Genomic DNA, 23,555 nt, shown 5'->3' with positions numbered 1-23,555 from the left:
GACTGCAACATTCACTTGTATCTGCGTCCTCAGGACGCAGATACAATTGAATAGTATAGGCTGCAGGTCACGTTAGGCCTGCAGCCTATAAGACACTGCGACAGAGTCCCTGCGCAGACCGGCGTAAGGATGTCACTGCATCATGCTGGTCTGCGCATGTGTCCTGTCTGGAGGCGATGGGGCACTCCGTCCGTCGCGGGAACAGGGCTGGATAAGTAATTGTTTTGGGGGGGCTGGGTATCTAAAACGGGGGATTGCTGTGTGGCACTATGTACAAGGGGGGCTGTGTGGCACTATACAGGGTGGAGGGCTGTCTGACACTATCTACAAGAGTGCTGTGTGGCATTATCTACCAGGGGAGGTGGCACTATAAAGGGGGGAAGGCTCTGTGGCACTATACAGGGGTGGTGGGCTGTGTGGCACTATCTACTAGGGGAGGCTGCGTGGCACTATACATGGGGAGGACTGTTTAGCACTATCTAGGGGGGCTGTATGGCAAGGGGGGTGTGGCTAGTGGGCATGGGGCACTATCTACAAGGGGGATGTGGCACTATCTACAAGGGGGCTGTGTGGCATTCTCTACCAGGGGAGGTGGCACTATAAAGGGGGGAAGGCTCTGTGGCACTATACAGGGGCGGTGGGCTGTGTGGCACTATCTACTAGGGGAGGCTGCGTTGCACTATACATGGGGAGGGCTGTTTAGCACTAACTAGGGGGGCTGTATGGCAAGGGGGGTGTGGCTAGTGGGCATGGGGCACTATCTACAAGGGGGATGTGGCACTATCTACAAGGGGGCTGTGTGGCTCTATCTTCAAAGGGGGGTGGCTGTGTGGCACGATCTACAAGAGGGGGGCTGCATGTGTGGCGCTATCTACAAGGGCTGTGTGTGTGTGTGGCGCTATCTACAGGGGATGCAGTGACACATTCGACAGGGCACAAAGGGGCATTATTATTCTGTGGGGGCAGAAAGGGGGCACGGTTACTGATGGGGCACTTTTATTGTGTTGAGCACTGAGGGATCATTATTACTGTCTGGGGCACTGTGAATCACGAGTTTGTTTAGAGGAAGGGATATAGGTGTGGAGGATGCTGGAAAAGCAAGAATGTCTGTGTGTCAAATTCTGCAGAGACGAGTCGTGGCTGGAATAAATCGTTAGTGTGGTCTGGGCCGGATGGAGAAAAAGAGGGAAAGTGAACGACTCTAATCAGAGAAAACATCACCTGTGAGTCACTAGATATAAATGTGCTGTAATCACTTATATCGCTTGCAGAGCTCCTGTGTATAACTGCCATCTACCACTATATGGTCGCTATATGGGATTAATATTATATCGTCTGCGGAGCTCATGTGTATAACTGACATATGCAGCTATATGGTCCCTATATGGGGGTAATATTATATCGTCTGCAGAGCTTAGGTGCATAACTGCCATCTACCACTATTTGGTTGCTATATGGTATTAATATTATATAGTTTGCAGAGCTCATGTGTATAACTGACATCTACCGCTATATCGTCATTATATAGTGGTAATATTGGTCTTTGTTTAGTGTTTTTTATTCAGTAATGGTATTGGGGTATTATTCAGTCACTATGTGGTTATGGTGTGGTGTCATTGTTCAGAAACAATATGGGGACATTATTCAATTACTATGTGGTTATGGTGTGGCGGTATTAATCAGTAACTGTATGGAGGTATTATTTAGTCACTGTGGCTGTGATGTGGCAGCTTTATTCGGTAACAGTATGGGGGTATTATTCAGTAACAGTATGGCGGTATTATTCAGTCACTATCTGGTTATGGTGTGGAGGTATTATTCAGTAACAATATGGCGGTATTATTCAGTGACTATGTGGTTATGGTGTGGCATTATTATTTATTAACAGTATGGGGGTATTATTCAGTCACTATGTTTTTATGGTGTGGCAGTATCATTCAGTAACAGTATGGGGATATTATTCAGTAACAGTATGGGGTATTATTCGGGAACAGTATGGGGGTATTATTCAGTCACTATGTGGTTATAGTGTGGAGGTATTATTCAGTAACAGTGTGGCAGTATTATTCAGTCACTATGTGGTTATGGCGTGGAGGTATTGTTCAGTAACAATATGGCGGTATTATTCAGTCACTATGTGTTTATGGTGTGGCAGTATCTACAGGGGGCTGTATGGCGTTATCTACAGGGGGCTGTATGGCGTTATCTACAGGGGGGTCTGTATGGCGTTATCTACAGAGGGGGCTGTATGGCGTTATCTATAGAGGGGTGTCTGTATGGCGTTATCTACAGGGGGGGTCTGTATGGCATTATCTACGGGGGGTCTGTATGGCGTTATCTACAGGGGGGGCTGTATGGCGTTCCCTACAGGGGGGGCTGTATGGCGTTCCCTACAGGGGGGGCTGTATGGCGTTCTCTACAGTGGGGGCTGTATGGCGTTCTCTACAGTGGGGGCTGTATGGCGTTATCTACAGGGGGCTGTATGGCGTTCTCTACAGGGGGGGCTGTATGGCGTTATCTACAGAGGGGGACTCTGTATGGCGTTCTCTAGAGTGGGGGCTGTATGGCGTTCTCTAGAGTGGGGGCTGTATGGTGTTATCTACAATATGGTAACAATATGGTGGTATTAATCAGTCACTATGTGGTTATGGTGTGGCAGTATTATTTATTAACAGTATGGGGGTATTATTCAGTCACTATGTGGTTATGATGTGGCAGTATCATTCAGTAACAGTATGGGGATATTATTCAGTAACAGTATGGGGTATTATTCAGCAACAGTATAAGGGTATTATTCAGCAACAGTATGGGGGTATTATTCAGTAACAGTATGGGGGTATTATACAGTCACTATGTGATTATGGTGTGGAGGTATTATTCAGTAACAGTATGGGGGTATTATTTAATCACTATGTGGTTATGATGTGGTGGTATTATTCAATAACAGTATATATATGTTTGTGTGAGAGGGGAGACTAATGCTTTGGGGCTGGCAACACTCCTAGATGAGGTAGATATCAGCGATGCAGTTCTCTGCAGACCGCCTTCTGAATGGATTGCATTATTGATACAATAATTCAGTTTTTGGGGCCCCAGTTTTAACTTTGCCCAGGGCCACAATTTGTCTAAAACCGGCCCTGGTTCTTCTCTGCATCGGTGCTGGCGCTGCACTGAAATTGACACGTGACGTGTAATGTTACATTACAATGCAATGTATGTCAGACTCCTGGGCTGAAGCAGAGAAGGAGCGCACAGTGGTGAGTAAAAACCAACCAACACATTATTCATACTTTGTGGGGACACTTGGGGGACATTATACTGTATTGGGGGCATTAAAAGGGCATAATACGGTGTGTGGGGCAATATACTGTGTGGGGGCATTATACTCTTTTATGGGGCATTTTTTTATAATTGGGTGGGGCGCCGAAAGAAAATTTTGCACAAGGCGCCATCTATCCTAAGGCCGGCCCTGTGACCATGGCACCTAAGTGGTTAAGCGGCTGTGATTGGAGTTCTACTGTATCAAAAAAAGGACTGAGATTGCAATACGTTCATAACTTCATTTTTATATTAAATATGCATATAATCCATATAAAATGTAATATATATCAAATTAATTAAGGGAGAATAAATAATTTCGATACAAACCTTCCAGATGTCTCTCCTTGTTCTTTCCTTCAGGTATTAGCAAATGAAAAAAAAAAGAAAAATAATGTAATTAAGCAAACTGTATTAATATTATGATATAAACATTGGATAAGACAATAGGAAATTTAATTATCATTGATTATGGGATACACAACATACAATGCGCTGTTAGCTTAAACAGCGGCAACAAGGCTCTGAAGCAAACACATCACAGATATTTTCCCCACAGTCCTCATGCAGCATGCTCAGTACATATCACACCAGACTGGCAAAGCACTCAATGAGGCGAATGCATTGCTGACACAAACTTTACAGAAAGCTGTAGACTTTTAATAAGAATAAAAGTATCTGCAGTGATGAAGTAGATTAAAGTCAATTAATAGTTGTCTCTCATGGAATAATTTGAAATATAAATGAACTGTATGTGGTTTATATTTTTCTGCTTGTATTACAATTATAATCTTCTTTTAAGCAGGTTATATAACCATACAAATGTGTTTGTCTAACAATTGCTCTTCACAGTACTTGAGAAGTACCTACTAAAGTCCCTATAGCCCTAGGCTCCAAATAAATGTCCCAAAATGCTCTAAAAATCTATACTTCTATTTAATTACTATTTTTCTTAATGGTTTTGTGAGTTGTTTAGTGCGTCTTTAGATTAAAGTAATGGTAGCAAATGTATTGATAATATTGTTTGTTGTATAACAAGTCAAACAGGTACACTATGGGCACATAGAAGGCTACGGGTGCCATATTACACATCTGTACCACACAGATCTATAATATGGTTGGGTGCATGAGACCTTAAAGAGCACTCTCACCCAAAGTAGTTACAAATGAATGCAAGAGATATGTCATTCAGATGCTGTTTTTGAAAAAACTGAGGTCTATGGGTGGAAAAACGCCAAACTCGGAGCATGCTGTGATTTTGCAAAAACAACATGGATTTAAAAAATGGCATAAGAACATAAAACAAAATACCACAAGTGAAAAAGTATTGTCTGTTAATGTCACGTTGGGTACGTGGATCCACTGGGCCGTGCCGCCTTGACGGTATGGCATCTGGCCAACAGGACACAGGACAAGGTATATAGTTCAATAGGTGTACCTGTGGTAACTTTCAGACAGTAGCTGGACAGGCTCAGACGGTGCTTTGGCAGCAGGCAGGCACCAGGCTTGGTGTAGTGGAGCAGGCGTAGACTCAGCGCAGCAGGACTCCAATACTATACGGCACTTGGATCAAGATAACACGGGATACAGGTTACAGGAAGCAGGAACGGGAACACTGGGAACTGGAAGACACTTAAGGTAACTACAACAAAGCTCAGGCAAGGCAGAAAGCTGCAGAGCCTTTCTTATTGTCCAGGATCATGTGCTAATTAATTAACAGATTCAGGTGTGCGCGCGCTGGCCCTTTAAGACCGAACACGAACATGCGCGCGCACTCTACGGGACACAGCAGAGCTAAGCGGACCATGTCAGGGGGTGAGTAAACCTGACGGTCCGCGGCCATGGATGTTACAGTATCCCCCCTCTTACGCCAGAGCGGGAGAGAAACTTCTTCAGGAAGGTAAGAGCATTGAGGTTCTCCTCTCGCTCCCAGAACCTCTCTTCAGGACCAAACCCCTTCCAATCCACCAAATAAAAAGTTCTTCCTCCTGCTCTCTTGGTGTCCAGGATCTACTTAACCTCGAAGGTATCTGAAGGACCGCTGGAAGCCACTCCAGGGCTAGGAATCTTGGTATAGCGGTTAAGGACCACCGGCTTCAGGAGGGAGACATGGGAGGAGTTAGAGATCTTAAGGGTAGGAGGCAGCCGAAGCTTGTAGGAGACAGAATTAATCTACTGTAGGATCTCGAAGGGTCCGAGGAACCTAGGAGCAAACTTGTATGATGGCACTCTCAGTTGGATATTACTGGAGGACAGCCAGACCTTGGTGCCTGGGAGAAATTGAGGAAGTTCTCTTCTCCTTGTGTCTGCCTTCCGTTTCATGCGATCGACCTCCAGCAGAATGGAGGATCGAGTCTGCCGCCAGATCTGCCGGAAGTCCCTAAAAGCAGAATCAGTTGCTGGAACCTCTGACATAATGGACACCAGGAGAGAAATTTGTGGGTGTTGGCCGTAGCCAATGAAGAAAGGTGCGGTTCTTGTGGACTCGCTAGTGTGATTATTGTATGAGAACTCGGCCCGTGGAAGAAGCTGCACCCAGTCATCATTCTGCTTGGATATGAAGTGGTGTAGGCAGTTCTCCAAGATCTCATTGATCCTCTCGACTTGACCATTGGACTGAGGATGGTAGGCTGAGGAAAATTCCAATCTTAGATTGAGAAGTTTCCAGAGGGCTCTCCAGAACCTAGAGGGGAACTGGACCCCCCGATCAGACACAATATGCCGCGGCATGCCGTGCAGGCAGAAGATGTGTTGGATGAAGAGGTTGACCAGTCGAGGAGCAGAAGGAAGGCCGCTCAGTGGAACGAATAGGGCCATCTTCGAAAATGAGTCCACCACCACCCAGACAGTACTGCATCCCGCAGAGGGGGGAAGATCCATAACCAAGTCCATTGTTATATGCTGCCAGGGAGCATCGGGCACAGGCAGCAGTTGGAGCAAGCCAGGAGGTTTGGAGTGAGCGACCTTGTTAGCTGCACACACCGAGCAGGAAGAAACAAAGTCCATGATGTCTTTGGGCAGTGTGGGCCACCAGAAATGACGGGCAATCAGGTCTAGGGTCTTACGGGTAGCCGTGTGACCTGCCAGTCTAGGGCAGTGTCCCCAGCGGAGGATTATCCCTCTGTCAGCCAGGTGCAGAAAAAGTCCTTCCCGGAGGAATGTACCAAACTTGAGGGGTTGACAGAGACAATACAAGATGGATCAATAATGTTCTGTGGAGATTCCATGGTTTCCTCCGTCTCGAATGACCTGGATAAGGCATCGGCCCTCACATTCTTGTTGGCCGGGCGATAATGGAGCTCAAAATGGAAGCTGGCAAAGAACAGCGACCACCTGGCCTGACGAGGCTTCAGTCGTTGGGCCGTCTGGAGATAGGTGAGATTCTTGTGGTCCGTGAAAATCAGGATTGGATGATTTTCGCGGACATCTTCACTTCTCCAGGGCCAATTTGATGGCAAGTAACTCCCGATCCCCAATCGAGTAGTTGCGTTCTGCAAAAGAGAAGAGTTTCGAGTAATAGCCACATACGTTTTCCTTGCCCTTGGGACCTCGTTGGAACAGGAGTGCACCAGCACCGACAGAGGAGGCGACCACCGCCAACGAAAACTGTCTAGATTCATCAGGATGATGGAGGGTAGAGGCTGACATGAAGGCACTCTTTAGGCTATTAAATGCGGATTCCGCCTCTGGAGTCCGCAACTTGGCGTTCATGCCCTTTTTGGTGAGAATAGAGATGGGAGATGTCAGTGAAGAGAAGTCTGGGATGAATTGTTGGTAAAAATTGGTGGATCCCAGAAAACGCTATATGGACCTTAAGCCTTGAGGGCGTGGCCAACCCAGTACGGCCTTCACTTTCTCCGGATCCATTTTAAGACCATGGTCCGATATGATGTAGTCCAGGAAGGGTAGAGAGTTTTTCTCAAACATGCCCTTCTCCAACTTGGCATACAGGCGATTTTCCCTCAATCGTCACCTCGGCGAATCTGAATTAGGCCTCATTTACACGAGCGTAATATACGCGCGTGCGACGCGCGTGCTTTTCACGCGTGTCGTACGCACCTATATTACTCTATGGGACTGTTTAGACGATGCGTGAATTTTGCGCTGCGTGAGTGCGTTGCGTAAAACTCACGACATGTTCTATATTCTTGCGTTTTTCACGCAACATGCACCCATTGACTTCAATGGGTGCGTGAAAACAATGCATGCCACACGGACGGTCCTGCGTTGCATGCGCGAAAATCACGCAAGAGCTGTCAAAAGGATGAATGTAAACAGAAAAGCACCACGTGCTTTTCTGTTTACAAACATCCAAACGGAGTGTCAAATTAGAGATGAGCGCCCCGAACTTCACCGGGTTCGGCCGAACTCGTTTTGACCGAACCCGGCAAAAAATGTTCGGGTACGCGACGTCAGGAGACAGTCACTGCCCACGGTGCTCAAAGACTTAAACTGTTTCAGCACCATGGACAGTGACTTTCGATCACAATATACATATACGTGTAAAAAAAAACAGAAGTTCGGACTTACCGATAAGTCCCGGCTCCTTCCTCCAGTCCGACCTCCCGGGATGACAATTCAGGCCAAGTGACAGCTGCAGCCAATCACAGGCCAAGCACAGGCTGCAGCCAATCACAGGCTGCAGCGGTCTCATGGCCTGCCGCGTCATCCTGGGAGGTGGGGCCGGATGACAAGAGAGGGGCGCGTCACCAAGGCAACCGCCGTGAGACCGGACTGGAGGAAGCAGGCAGTTCATGGTAAGTTTGAACGTCTTTTCTTATTCACAGGTTGGTGTATATTGTGATCGGCATTCACTGTCGAGGGTGCTGAAAGAGTTATTGCCGATCAGTTAGCTCTTTCAGCACCTTGGACAGTGACGGGCGTCGACTACCTCATCTCTATGATGGCGGCTGCGTGAAAATCACGCAGCCGCGCATCATACACGGATGACACACGGAGCTGTCAAATGCCTTTTGCGCGCGCAAAACGCAGCGTTTTTTTGCGCGCGCAAAACGCACACGCTCGTGTAAATCTGGCCTTAGGTTGTAAGCCCCACGCAGATCTAATTTGGAATTTTTTTTAGCTCCACGTATGTGGTCAAAAAGTTCAGAAATCAATGGCAGTGGATATTTATTCTTGACCGTGATCTGATTGAGACTCGGTAGTCGATACAGTGTCGCAGAGAACCGTCTTTTTTCTTGACGAAGAAGAACCCGGCTCCTGCCCGGGAGGAGGAATTTCCCACATGAAACCTCTCTCTAGATTCTCCTTAATGTAGGCGGACATGGACTGAGTCTCTGGCAAGGAGAGAGGGTATTTCCTACCACGGGGAAGAGAGGCATCAGGAACCAGCTCGATAGGACAGTCATACGCATGGTGTGGAGGCAACGTCTCCGCCTCCTGCTTGCTGAAGACATCCGAAAACATGGCATAATGAGAAGGCACTCCCGTCAAGGACTGAGGACGAGGAGGCGGGACCAGATGGATCTTCCCCAGGCAGCGGTCGAGGCACTTGGGATCCCACTGGAGAACCTCTCTGGATTTCCAGTCCAGAACTGGGGCATGTAGTTGGAGCCAGGGCAGACCCAGTGGTACAGGATTGACGGCCTTGGATAGAACAAGAAATGAGATGAGTTCAGTATGAAGAGCTCCTACCTGGAGCCTCAGTGTTTTGGTCAAGGCTATAATCGGGTCTGGCAGAGGTAGTCCATTCACTGAGGCGACGATCAATGGCCTCTCCAGAGAGATTGTAGGCAACTGGAGGAGATCCACTAAATCCTTGTGGATAAACCTGGCTGCCGACCCAGAGTCAAGGTAGGCAGAGACCCGGTGGTTCTTCTCGCTGGTCATAATAGTCACGGGGATGCAGAGTTTAGAGGAAAAGTCTCTATCCAGCGCAGTGTCGCCTAGGGTTGTCTCCCCAACCACAGACGCACAACATGGCCTCTGAGGCCGCAATAAAGACAAAGTCCCGAAGTGCGTCTGCGTTGTTTCTCCTGTATGGATAATTTAAGTCGGTTTACTTGCATAGGCTCTTCAGATGAGCCATCTGGTGAGGGTGACGGAAGCTTCTGGAAAGTGGGGGCCAGCCTCGGGAGTCTTCTCTCCTGACGAATCTCCTGTGATCGTTCCCGAAGCCTCATATCAACCCGGGTGGCAGGCAAAATGAGGCCATCCAGGGTGGATGGCAGATCACGAGCAGCCAATTCGTCCTTGATCTCGGACGAGAGTCCCTGCCAGAATGTAGCCACTAGATACTCATCGTTTCAGGACAGCTCTCCTGCCACGGTGCGGAATTGAATGGCGTACTCGCCCACGGAGGTGTCCCCCTGGCGCAGGTTCAACAATGAGGACTCTGCTGACGACACTCGTCCAGGCTCCTCAAACACTATACGAAATGTCCGGAGGAATCCCTGGAAGTCACGGGTCTCTGGTCCCTGTCGTTCTCAGATCGGATTCGCCCACGTTAGGGCCCTGCCAGTGAGGAGAGAAACAATAAAGGCAATATTGGCACCATCAGACGGAAACGCTCTGGCATGTAGAGAGAAGTGGATCTGGCACTGATTGAGAAACACTCTGCAGGTACTCGCGTCTCCGTTATAACGAGGTGGTAGTGGTAGCGAGAATCGGGGATCATCCCTGGTGCTGACAGGAGGTGTTGCAGGAGGATCAGTCGGAACAGGAGCTGAGGCGGCTGCATCTTGTGCATGTAGCCGCTGTGCAATGGAATTCACTGCCAGGAGAAGTTGGTCTTGTCGTGAACGCAGATCTCGTAGGTCTGCCTGCATCGCTTGAAACAACAACATGGTCTTAGGCGGACCAGCGGGGTCCATGGCCTGAGCTTACTGTCACGTTGGATACGTGGACCCACTGGGCCGTACCACCTTGACGGTATGGCAGCTGGCCAACAGGACACAGGACAGGGTCTATAGTTCAATAGGTGTACCTGTGGTAGCTTTCAGTTCAGTTACCTGAACAGGCTCAGATGGGGCTTTGGCAGCAGGCAGGCACCAGGCTTGGTATGGCGGAGCAGGCGTAGACTCCAATACTATATGGCACTTGGATCAAGATTACACGGGATACAGGTTACAGGAAGCAGGAAAGGGAAAACTGGGAACTGGAAGACACTTAAGGGACCATTTGCACAGACGAACATAGGTAACGACAACAAAGCTCAGGCAAGGCAGAAAAGGTCAGAGCCCTTCTTATAGTTCAGGATCATGGACTAATTAATTAACAGTTACAGGTGAATCTACGGGACACAGCAGAGCGAAGCGGAAGTGAGCGCTGGCGTCTCCTGAGGAGGAGATGCGGCCCAGCTCTCACAGGACCATGGCTGCGGCCAGGGCCGCCATCAGGAATTTCAGGGCCCCTTACAGCTAAATTTTCTGGGCCCCCCTACAGTGGCACCGCCTGTTAACGGTACTCCGTCCAGCACTATATCATGGTACCCAGGGCCGCCATCAGGGGGGGTATTATGGGTACTGATGTGAGAGGCCCGGCCAAACCTAATTGAAAGGGGGGCCCGGCAACTGCCGCGACTTGCCTTTGGTAGAAAAAAAAACAGGCCCCTGCAATGGGATTTTTGTGAGCTGCGGGCCCCCCTTTCAATTAGGTTTGGCTGGGCCTCTCACATCAGTACCCATAATACCCCCCTGATGGCGGCCCTGGGTAGCATGGGGGTCGTCATGGGGGCCCGTCAAACACTGCCGCCCGTGCGACCGATCGCGCGCACCCGCAAACTCGCGACCGCCTGGAACCGCGCACCGAATTTTGAGGCAGATTTTGACCTGCCCACACTATCTTGCCGCGTTTTTTGCCCGCGGCGATTGAGGACAGCAGACAAAAAACGCAGGGAAAAATTCATTTTCTGCCTCCCATTGATTTCGATGGGAGGTCAGAGGCGGAACCGCGGCAAGAAAGGACGTGCTGCTTTTTCTTTTTTCCGCGACTGGCTCCCATTGATTTCAGATTAAATCAATGGGAGGCGGCTTTGGAAGTTGCTTGGTGCTGATTCTGACGCAGTGTCCGAGTCAATATCAAGGCCCAAAAACTCTGTGAACTGGGCCTTATTGTTAGGGCTTATTCAGACGAACGTGTAATACATCCGTGCAACGCACGTGATTTTCACGCGCCTCGCATGGACCTATGTTACTCTATGGGGTCGTGCAGACTGTCAGTGATTTTCACGCAGCGTGTGTCCGTGTGTCCGCTGCGTAAAACTTACGACATGTCCGATATTTGTGCATTGTTCGCGCATCACGCACCCATTGAAGTCAACGCAAGTTGACTTCAATGGGTGCATGAAAATCACGCCCAGCGCTTCCGCAGCCGTATAAACTATGAATGAAAACTGAAAAGCACCACGTGCTACAAACATACAAACAGAGTGTCATAATGATGCGAAAATCACGCAGCCACACATCATACGCTGCTGACACACGGAGCTGTTATGGACCTTTTGCATGCGCAAAACGCCACGTTTTTGCGCACGCAAAAAGCACACGCTCGTGTAAATCCGGCCTTAGGGTAGGAACACACTAGGCATGAACGCTGCAGATTTTATGCAACAGATTTTATTGTGGAAAATCCGCAGCGTATTACAGTCGCAGCAGAGTGGATGAGATTTGAACAAATCTCATCCGCACGCTGCAAAAATAATGGTGTCAATTTATTCTGTGGGATCGCTGCTCGTCTGTTGCGGAAATGCTGCGGTTCTGCTGCAAAAATCACACATAAAAAAAAAAAAAAGGCACTTTTTTAAATTTATTAAAAAGTTTAGACTTACCCCGGCCGTAGTCCTGGTGACGCGATCCTCTATTCTTAGCGCAGCCCGGCCTCCTGTCATGACGTTTCATACCATGTGACTGCTGCAGCGGTCACATGGTCTACAGCGTCATCCCAGGAGGCGGGGCTACATTCAGAAGAGAGAGATGCGTCACCAGGACTACGGCCGGGGTAAGTCTAAACTTTTTTTTCCCTGCAGGATTCCCGCAGCGGACGTGCGTCACAAACCTGCGCCACTATTTGGCGCGGTTTTGCTGTCGGAATTCCCTGCGGCTACCAGGGCGGATAAGCTGTGTAGTTTTACTCAGCATATCCGCCTAGTGTGTCCCTTATGATGTCGCTCCTGGAGCTGCTGCCGGTCTCTAAATAGGCAGTTGGTCCAGTAGAATTTGGAATTATTTTTTTTTTGTGAACCAGCTTAAAAAAATACAAAACTTTTGTGTTAGGGCCTGTTCACATCACCCCTACAGTAGTACCCCTAATACCCCCCTGATGGCGGCCCTGGCTGCGGCCGTCAGGGGGTGAGTAAACCTGACGGTCCACGGCCATGGATGTTACAGTTAAGAACATATTTTCATATGGACACATCTGACCACTTTGTTTTAATTAAATAAAAAAAAGTGCCTGAAAAAACATTATGAAAATTTGACCTAAATGCTACAGTGTATGTGTGAATCCAACATTAAAACTAATATACACTGGGCATGAGAAGTGTAATGCTCATTAAGCTCTCTCCTGAAAATAGCATTTCTGTGAGATATTGCGCCTGGTCTAACAAGACCAAAAATGTCTGCTATGAAAAACCCCAGAAACAATAGAATTTATGTGATAAGTAATTTAAAAACATCTATTTTTGTGCTTTTCTGAGAGGGTGGAAATTGCTCAAAATTCCATGATTTTGCCTGTGCTGCACCTGTACCCTGGAATGCCCTTTTGCAGTCAATCAGATTATCATATAACACTCATGCGTTAGATATAGTCGGCACTCCGATACATCACAATGGTGCCACGTGGTAGGGAGACTGTCCAGCAATTAGCCACAGCCCGTTACTTGAATGCAAGTAAAATATTTAGAAGAACATATTATCTAATGCTTTCTGCAGTACAATAGTATAATTTAAATGGCACACAGATTGTGCTCCTGCCAAAGTTTCGTTCTTCCCGGACCTTGCTCACGGCATTAATCTGTGAAATGTACAAGTTATACAATTACTGCTAGCATCAACTTATTCCTTTTAGGACTATCTGTATCAATAATGTTTATTATATATATCACAAAGTATCAAAAAGTGTATAACACATGTCCATCTCCATTCTCTTGACAGGGCTGTCCGTCCATTCACTTGTCTCTAAACACATCTGAATTACAGTTACATTTAAGCGCTAGATAAATGCTAGTGTAACGTCCATGGCTGCGGACCGTCGTTCAGACTTACCATCTGACGGCTCCGGCCATGGACGTCAGTGTTCCCGGCAGCATCTCCCTCCAAGGAGACGCCGGCACTCACTTCCGGATTCTGCAACGGGTTCCCGCAGGGCGCGCGTGCCCGCGCGTGCAAGGCTTTAAAGGGCCAGTACGGGTCCTGCTGTCTATTATCAGTAATTAGCCCAGAATGCTGCTGGACTATAAAAAGGGCTCTGCCCACTTGTTCCTTGACTGAGCGTTGTTGTATACCTAAAGTTTGTCTTGCAAATGGTCTCCCAGTGTTTTCCAGTTCCCAGTTTTACCCATTTTTGCTGCCTGTACCCTCTATCCCGTACTATCGTATCTACTGTGCCATCTACGGTGCCATCTACGGTGAAAGTCCAGTTGTGTCTCCGCTACTGTCTAAATTGCCTCAGGTACCCTTTCTGAACTCTAAACATTGTTTTGTACCTAGTTGGCCAGCTGCTATCCTGCTACGCAGTACGGCCCAGTGGGTCCACACCCTGCGTCGTAACAGTACGCTCAGGCCATGGACCCTGCTGGTCAATTCAAGGGCAAGTCACCCTCCCAAGCCATGCAGGTGGACCTGCAGGATCTGCGAGCACGACAGGATAAACTTCTTGTGGCAGTAGACTCCATGGCACAGCAGCTAGGGTTAGCTGGCTACTTCCTTCTCTGCTCCTATTCAAGCTCCTCCGATCGACCCTCCTGCTACACCTCCTGGCAGCTCCGGTTCGGATCCTCGGTTCTCGCTGCCATTGCCACCTCGGTTCCATAGAGACGCAAGTTCGTGCAGGGGGTTTCTGAACCAATGCCATATCCATTTCACTCTGCACGCACGAGCATTTACTTCGGACGGAGCCAGGATCGCCTTCATTATATCTCTACTTGCCGGCAAGGCCCTGGCGTGGGCGAATCCTATCTGGGAACGACAGGGACCCGAGACTTCCAGGGGTTTGTGCAGTTGTTCCGTACCATATTCGAAGAGCCTGTATGAGTCTCGTCGGCAGCCACTGCTATCTTTAACCTTCTCCAGGAGGACGCCTCCGTGGGCGAATACACCATCCAGTTCCAGACCCAGGCAGGGGAATTGTCCTGGAACAATGAGGCCTTGGTAGCATCTATCTGGCATCCTTCTGGCATGGCCTATTGCCCGAGATCAAGGATTAACTTGCTGCTCGAGGATCTACAGGCTGCCATTGGACGACCTGATTCTACTTGCTACTCGAGTGGACATAAGGCTTAGAGAGAGATCTCAAGAGATTCTACAGCAGAGACGGCTTCTTAGACTTCCAGCAACCCCTCTTGCCTTCTTTTTCTGCTCCTCCCAAGGTTCCGATGCAGGTGGATCGGCTTAAACTGTCGGTTCAAGAGAAACCGCGCAGGCGCACCACTGGACTCTATTTATATTGCGGCCTCACTGGCCATGTCGTGCGTCTGTGTCCTCAGAAGCCAAAAACCCCAACGCCTAGGATTGGTTGGAGACACAACCCTGGGCGATACTGCATTTATTAGAGAGCTCTCCTCCAAACTGCTCATTCCTGTGACCATCGTCGCTTGCGAGAGACCCCATCCAGTCTCTGCCTACCTTGATTCTGGCTCTGCAGCCAATTTCATCTGCCAAGACCTTGTGGATCTTCTTCAGTTGCCCACTGTTCTGCTGGAAAGGCCGTTGATCGTTGCCTCGGTAGATGGACTGCCTTTGCCTGACCCAGTTTTGTCTGTGACCAAGCCGTTAAGACTCCAAGTGGGAGTTCTTCACTCTGAACTCATCTCCCTGTTTGTCCTGCCCAAGGCCGTCAACCCTGTGCTGCTGGGTTTGCCTTGGCTCCGTCTACACGCACCAGTCCTGGATTGGAACTCTGGAGAGGTTCTCCAGTGGGGTCCCAAGTGTCTAAACCGCTGTCTGGTGCATGTCCATCCACCTCAGTCTCCTCCGCATCAGTCACTGACAGGGTTGCCTCCTTGTTATTCTCTGTTCTCAGATGTCTTCAACAAGAAGGAAGCAGAGACATTGCCTCCACATCGAGCGTATGATTGCCCTATCGACTTGGTTCCGGATTTGTCCCCTCCTCGCGGTAGAGTATACCCTCTCTCCTTGCCTGAGACCCAGTCTATGTCAGCCTACATTAAGGAGAATCTGGAGAGGGGCTTCATACGAAACTCCTCATCCCCGGCCTGAGCAGGGTTTTTCTTTGTCAAGAAGAAAAATGGATCCCTCCGACCCTGCATTGACTGCCGAGGCCTCAACCAGATCACGGTGAAGAACAGGTACCAATTGCCTTTGATTTCAGAACTGTTTGATCGCATACAGGGGGGGGGGGATTTTTTTCTAATCTAGACCTGCGGGGGGCTTACAATCTAATCCGGATTCGTCAGGGTGACAAGTGGCAGACTGCATTTAATAATCGTGATGGACACTACGAATATCTGGTCATGCCTGTGTAACGCCCCCGCGGTCTTTTAAGAATTTGTCAATGACATTTTTCGTGATCTCCTCTATGTCTGTGTTGTGGTGTATCTCGATGACATTTTGATTTTTTCCCCAGATCTTGTGACTCGTCAGGGTCATGTCCGCCAGGCGTTGCTTTGATTAAGGGAGAATCATCTTTATGCCAAGCTGGGGAAGTGCGTGTTCGAAAAGAAGTCTCAACCCTTCCTGGGCTATATCATCTCTGATCAGGGTCTCAAAATGGACCCTGAGAAGGTAAAGGCTGTCCTGGAATGGCCACGCCCCCAAGGCTTAAGGGCCATACAACGCTTCCTGAGATTCGCCAACCTCTACCGGCTGTTCATTACCAACTTCTCTTCATTGACAGCTTACATCTCCACCCTCACTAAAAAGGTTATGAATGCCAAGGTGTGGACTCCAGAAGCAGAAGTCACATTTAAAACCTTAAAAAAGGCCTTCACGTCAGCCTTTATTCTTCATCACCCTGATGTATTCCTACAGTTTTCCTTAGAGGTGGACGCTTCCTCTGTTGGTGCCGGTGCACTTTTGTTCCAGAGAGGCTCGAAAGGCAGGACTGTGGTATGTGGCTACTATTCTAAGCTGTTTTCTCCCGCAGAGCGCGACTACTCAATTAGGGATCCGGAGTTACTGGCCATCAAGCTGGCCCTGCATGAGTGGAGACACCTACTGGAAGGCGCAGCTCATCCTATCCTGGTCTTCACGGACCAAAAGAACCTGACCTATCTACAGACGTCTCAACGGCTGAATCCTCGTCAAGCCATGTGGTCATTGTTATTGGTCGGTTCCGGTTTTAACTCCACTACCGACCTGCCGACAAGAATGTGAGGGCCAATGCCTTGTCTAGGTCATTTGAGACAGAGGACACTGAGTCCCCACAGAATATTATTGATCCTTCCTGCATCTTCTCTGTTAACCCTCTGCAAGTTAGAGACATTTCTCCGGGAAGGACTTTTGTACGTCTGGCAGACAGAGGAAGAATCCTTCGCTGGGGGTCACAGTTCCAAGCTGGCAGGTCACGCGAGACGTAATTGCCCGTCAGTTCTGGTGGCCCACGTTGCCCAAAGACGTCATGGACTTTGTCTCTTCCTGTACGGTGTGCGCAGCAAACAAAGTTGCCCACTCCAGACCAGCCGGTCTGGAGTAGGCAAATGAAATTCATCAGTTTTTATAACGGCCATGAAAAACGGATGCAAAACGGATGTCAAACGGCCTTTAAAAACGGACAGACGGACTGGAAATGGATGAAAATATAGAGACAGATTGATGCTGACAGTTGATCAGTTTTTAATGCCCATTTTTTTTCATGTCGTGTGAATGTAGCCTATAAGTTTGCTTCTGATTTTATGAGAAATATTTAATGTCCATTACACATGTTCCTCCCCTCTACATTCTGGGTTATTTTCCCTATATGCCTTTGATACTGTTGTATAATAATGAATGCAAGTTAACTTGGGAATTTATTGCAATCTTTTGTTACATATTATTAGGCTGTACATTTTTATACACTTTTTGATACTTTGGGATAAATATAATAAACATTATTGATACAGATTGTTTTGGCTATTTCATATGTTGATATTAGCAGTAATTGTATAACTTGTACATTTCACAGATTACTGCTAAAAGCAAGGTCTGGGAGGGCTGAAACGATGGCAGGAGAGACTTCTGTGTGCCATTTAAATCATACTAATATACAGACGAAAGCATTGAATATGTTCTATCAATGAATAAATATTTTACTTGCATTCAAGAAACGTGCCATGGTTTTCTATTTTTATATTTCAACATTGACTCTTTTAAATGTATCCTCAAAGCACATATATTTATTAATTCCATTCACAATTCATAAAAAAATTACCACCATTGCAATACTTTCTTTTCCCACTTTTTCTATTACAAACCTCTAAACCAAACTGCAACTCTACTGAATCCTCCTGCTGTTCTCTGTTTATTAGTCCTCTGCTCAGTGTACTTTAACCTCTTGCTTGTACAGATCACAGCTGTACGTCTTACACATTTTGCCATACGGTGAGTATTAAAGGTGTATTCCCAATGTAAACATTTATGGTATATAATTATGGGATATGCCATAAATGTCTTATGGATGCAGGTTTCAGCTCGCCCGACCCCCATCTCGCCTCATAAAGTGGCAAATGGAGTGGCCATTCACTTCTATGGAGATGGAAACTGCCGAGCAAGCAGGCTTGGCTGTGTCCATAACTCCCATAAAAATAAATGGTGCAGCCATCTTTTCATTCCTCTTTTGCTTGAATGTGGCTGCCGACAGCTGCCTCACCAGGTAGGGTGTGCATCTATGCCATAATCTTTAAGTTCGACATACTTGTTAGGTAGTCAAAGGTGTTTAGGCTTAATTTCCCTTGTGGTCCATGTTGTTTTAAGGGTTAATGTTTCTGGAGGTCCATGGTCTGTTTAACAGTTAATATGCCTGGGGGTCTTTGACGTATTGAGGATTAATATCTTTGTTGGTTCATTGTGGTCTATGGTGTATTAGCATGCCTGTCTTGTTTTTTTACAATGCAGTAGCGTCCACTATCAACTTGCCACATTACAACAGCACTACTACGGGTGTAATTATATAATGTCACAGCAGAAGTCGTGTCAATACATCGTATTGTAAACACTAGACCGATAAGGCTTGTGTGGGAACACATCAGAATTAAAGGTGAGTATATATCTAAGTTTTATTTTGTTTAGCCACCATTATTTTGGGTTCCTTCCAATATTCATCCAAATGTTAGGGTTTAATATCCCTGGTTACCTAGTTACATAGTTAGTACGGTTGAAAAAAGACACATGTCCATCAAGTTCAACCGAGGGATGGGAAAAGGGAAGGTAAAAATTTCTACACATAGGAGCTAATATTTTTTTGTTCCAGGAAATGATCTAAGCTTTTTTTAAAGCCATCTACTGTAGCTACTGTGATCAGCTCCTGCGGTAGACTATTCCATAGATTCACAGTTCTCACAGTAGAGAAGGCTTGTCGCCTCTGCAGATTGAACCTTTTTTTCTCCAGACGGAGGGAGTGCCCCTTCGTTTTTTGAGGGGGTTTTACATGGAACAGGATTTCACCATATTTTTTGTATGTGCCATTAATATATTTATATAAATTAATCATGTCCCCCCTTAGTCGTCTTTTTTCAAGGCTAAATAGGTTTAATTCTTTTAATTTTTCCTCATAACTTAGATTCTCCATGCCCCTAATTAGCTTCGTTGCTCTTCTTTGTATTTTTTTTTCCAACTCCAGGGCATCCTTTCTATGAACTGGAGCGCAGAACTGAACTGCATATTCTAGATGAGGCCTCACTAATGCTTTGTAAGGTGGTAATATTATATCCCTGTCCCGCGAGTCCATGCCTCTTTTAATACACGACAATATCTTGCTGGCCTTTGAAGCAGCTGATTGACATTGTATGCTGTTATTTAGTTTATGATCCACAAGTACACCCAGATCCTTCTCAACAAGTGACTCCCCCAGTGTAGCTCCCCTAGGACACATGACGCATGCAGGTTGTTGGTACCCATATTAATAACTTCACATTTATCCACATTAAACTTAATTTGCCAAGTGGGCACCCAAACAGTTTGTTTAAATAAGCTTGCAATTCATGAACAGCTTCCATAGACTGGACATTACTACATAGCTTGGTGTCATCTGCAAAAATAAAAATAGTGCTATTAATCCCATCCTCTATATCATTAATAAATAAGTTGAATAATAGGGGTCCCAGCACTGAACCCTGGGGTACACCACTTATAACCGGGGACCATTCAGAGTAGGAATCATTGACCACAGCTCTCTGGATACGGTCCTTGAGCCAATTCTCAATCTAATTACAAACTATACTTTCTAAACCTATAGTCCTTAATTTACCCATTAGACATCTATGGGGGACAGTGTCAAATGCCTTTGCAAAGTCCAAAAACACTATATCCACAGCATCCCTTTTCTCTAGGCTTCTGCTCACCTCTTCATAAAAACAAATCAGGTTGCTTTGAGAACTTCTGTCCTTAGTAAAACCGTGCTGGCTGTCACTTGTAATACTATTTTTTGTCACATAATCCTGTATATAGTCCCTCAATAGCCCCTCAAACATTTTCCCCACGATGGATGTTAAGCTTACTGGTCTATAATTACCCAGGGAAGACCGGTTGGTGAAAAAGTTTCCCAGAAATAAGAAGAATTGAACTACGGCACCCACCCAAAGGCCTTCTTCACTGCAGCTCATTCACATCAATAGCAAGCCAGTAAGGAGCAAGAGCAAGGTGACGGTCACTTTTCATGGAGTCATCTTGACTTGGCGTGACTCTACACGAGACAGCCATCTCCTTGATTTTGGTTCCATTCCGGCCCACACTTCTGGATGTGGTTATGGACTTAAACTTATGAGTACTGAGCAACACCCTAATATGTAAAATTATACTCCTCTATACTTCTATTATATTTTGGGAATGAACTGTAATATCTCGGACATTGCCGATCTATTTCTTCTCTCTCACATTGTGATCAAATAGTTACTAAATAGCTATTGGTCTCGAGCTGTGAAGCATTTAATTTTCCTGGTAGTCTAGTGGTTAATCTCTTTAGTGGTCTCAGTGTTTGCTATATACATGTGTGCCATAGAGGAAGGTGCTTTAGCTAAGGTTAGAGTACCGTTTTTTTTTTATAGGACGCTTCTACTCCATGTACACCACTATTTCTAATCCATTACATTAAATGCACAAACAAACATTCTGAACATTTCTACATGGCCATGATTGGTCAACAAATTGGTCCTGTAGATAGGCATGTGTAATGTGTAGCATCTTTGCAAATTCTGCCAAATAGTTAATCAAATCAAATTGAATTACAAACATAAAATACTTGAATCTGTGTCTGGCAGAGAAATCTGTGACAAAAATAGGTTGCTGCCTTTCCTGTTATTGAATAAAGGTCAGTGCATTCTAATTTAGAAAAGTGATATACAGAATCATGCTGTGAAACTTATAATACATATCTAGCAGAATTGACTAATGCCTTATGGCAAATGTTTGATATGCCAGTGTGTACTGTATTTTCTCTAAGGCTGGGTTCACACGACCTATTTTCAGACGTAAACAAGGCGTATTATGCCTCGATTTACGCCTGAAAATAGGGCTACAATACGTCGGCAAACATCTGCCCATTCATTTGAATGGGTTTGCCGACGTACTGTGCAGACGACCTGTAATTTACGCGTCGTCGTTTGACAGTTGTCAAAGAGACGACGCGTAAATTGACTGCCTCGGCAAAGAAGTGCAGGACACTTCTTTCAGACGTAATTTGAGCCGTTCTTCATTGAACTCAATGAAGCACAGCTCAAAATTTACGGCTGTCAGAGAAGCCTCGCAAAATGCGAGGAGGAGCAATTACGGCTGAAACGAGGCAGCTGTTTTCTCCTGAAAACAGTCTGTCTTTTCAGACGTAAAAGCCTGCTACCGTGTGCACATACCCTAAGGGTATGTGCACACGTAGTGACCAAAAACGTCTGAAAATATGGAGCTGTTTTCAAGGGAAAACAGCCCCTGATTTTCAGACGTTTTTTGAGCAACTCACGTTTTTCGCGGCTTTTTCGCGGCATTTTTTAAGTCCGTTTTTGGAGCTGTTTTCATTGGAGTCTATGAGAAAATGGCTCCAAAAACGTCCAAAGAAGTGTCATGCACTTCTTTGATGCGGCAGTCATTTTACGCGTCGTCGTTTGACAGCTGTCAAACGACGACGCGTAAATTACAGGTCATCGGCACAGTACGTCGGCAAACCCATTCAAATGAATGGGCAGATGTTTGCCGACGTATTGGAGCCGTATTTTCAGGCGTAAATCGAGGCATAATACGCCTCGTTTACACCTGAAAATAGGTTGTGTGAACCCAGCCTTAGGCAAAGTTTACATGTGCATTGGAGACTTCGTTAGAAGCCTCCGTCGCAAAATGTCCACTAAAACGATGAACACCATGACAAAAACCTGACGAGACCCAATGGTGTCATGAGACAGATCCAGCACTTCAGTTTTTTACATTGTTCTGCTACTATGACGGAGCAGAATAATGAAATAAACAAACCCAGATGTGAACCTATCCTAATAATGCACGTATTACCCTTAGGCCTCGTGCCCACTTCAGTTTTTTTCGTCAGGGTGCTATCCTTGTTTTAACTGATACCATCCTGACACATTCATTTCAATGGGACCATGCACACTTCCGTTTTTTTTAACGGAACCGTGCGGCCATTCCGTCAAAAATAGGGTAGGTCCTACTCCTGTCCGTTTTTGAAGGAACATTCTTGGCCTTTTCATTGATTTGGTCCTTGAAACAACGGACTGCGCACGGAAGCCATCCGTTTGCGGTGCGTGTTTCACGGAACCGTCATTAGCGGCTGTACAACGGCCGACGGAAGTGCATGAGGCCCCAATCACAGGCTGCAGCGGTCACATGGACTGCAGCATCATCCAGGGAGGCCGGACCGGACTGCGATGGAGGGACGCGTCGCCATAACAATGATCTACGTAAGTATAAGCGTTTTTTACCACAGCCTTTCACAGTGGAAATTCCGGCCGAACAAAAACGCACCACAATTTGGTGCGGTGTTCAGACAGAATGTACTGCAGGTTCCAGGTCGGATATGGTACGTGATTTTTTACGCAGCGTATCTGTCCTGTGGGAACCCGCCTTTAGGGCTTATTCAGACGAACGTAAAATACGCGCGTGCAACGAGCGTGATTTTCACGTGCGTTGCCCGTAGCTATATTAGACAATGGGGCCGTGCAGACATGGCAGCGTTTTTTGCGCAGCGTTGCTCCGTTGCAAAAAACTCACGACATGTCCGTTGATTCAGCGTTTTCAACGCATCACGCACCCATTGAAGTCAATGGGTGCGTGAAAACCACGCATGTCGCACGGAAGCACTTCCGTGCGAACTGCGTGTTTGCGCAACAGCTGTCAAAAGGATGAATGTAAACAGAAAAGCACCACGTGCTTTTCTGTTTCCGAACATCCAAACGGAGTGTCTTTGCGATTAGCGAAACCCGACAACCGAAGCTAACTTCACCGGGTTCGGCCAAACTCGTTTTGGCCGAACCCGGCAAAAAAAATTCCGGTCCGCGACGTCGGGGGACATTCACTGTGCATGGTGCTGAAAGAGTTAAACTGTTTCAGCACCATGGACAGTGACTTGCGATCCCAAAATACATGAACCTGTAAAAAAAACCGAAGTTCTAACTTACCGATTACTCCTGTCTCCTTCCTGCAGTCCGACCTCCCGGGATGACACTTCAGTTCAAGTGACAGCTCCAGCCAATCACAGGCCAAGCACTGGCTGCAGCCAATCACAGGCTGCAGCGGTCACTTGGACTGCCGCGTCATCCAGGGAGGTGGGGCTCGATGTCAAGAGAGGCGCGTCACCAAGGACGCGTCACCAAGGCAACGGCCGGGAAGTTCTTGGTAAGTAGGAACTTTATCTTTTTTTTAACAGGTTTTTCGCTGTTGTGTTCGGCATTCACTGTCGAGGGTGCTGAAAGA

At 46.9% G+C, this 23,555-nt stretch overlaps 1 protein-coding gene across 2 annotated transcripts in view; it reads right to left on the bottom strand.

Moving 5' to 3' along the window:
* KCNQ5 (potassium voltage-gated channel subfamily Q member 5) overlaps window positions 1-23,555 on the bottom strand; it is a 660,896-nt gene that overhangs the window by 117,328 nt on the left and 520,013 nt on the right. For both annotated transcript variants that reach the window (XR_012883164.1, XM_075862030.1), the window contains exon 9: window positions 3,649-3,675. Coding sequence is in view for 1 of the 2 variants with exons in the window: in XM_075862030.1 (XP_075718145.1) it covers window positions 3,649-3,675 (27 nt within the window). In the remaining variant the exon portion in view is untranslated. The remainder of the gene's footprint in view (window positions 1-3,648; window positions 3,676-23,555) is intronic.

The sequence above is a fragment of the Rhinoderma darwinii genome, chromosome 4 (assembly GCF_050947455.1).
Source record: "Rhinoderma darwinii isolate aRhiDar2 chromosome 4, aRhiDar2.hap1, whole genome shotgun sequence".
In the NCBI taxonomy this organism is placed as follows: domain Eukaryota; kingdom Metazoa; phylum Chordata; class Amphibia; order Anura; family Rhinodermatidae; genus Rhinoderma; species Rhinoderma darwinii.
Note: the sequence above shows the minus strand (reverse complement) of the source record. Positions and strands in the feature narration are given on the sequence as shown.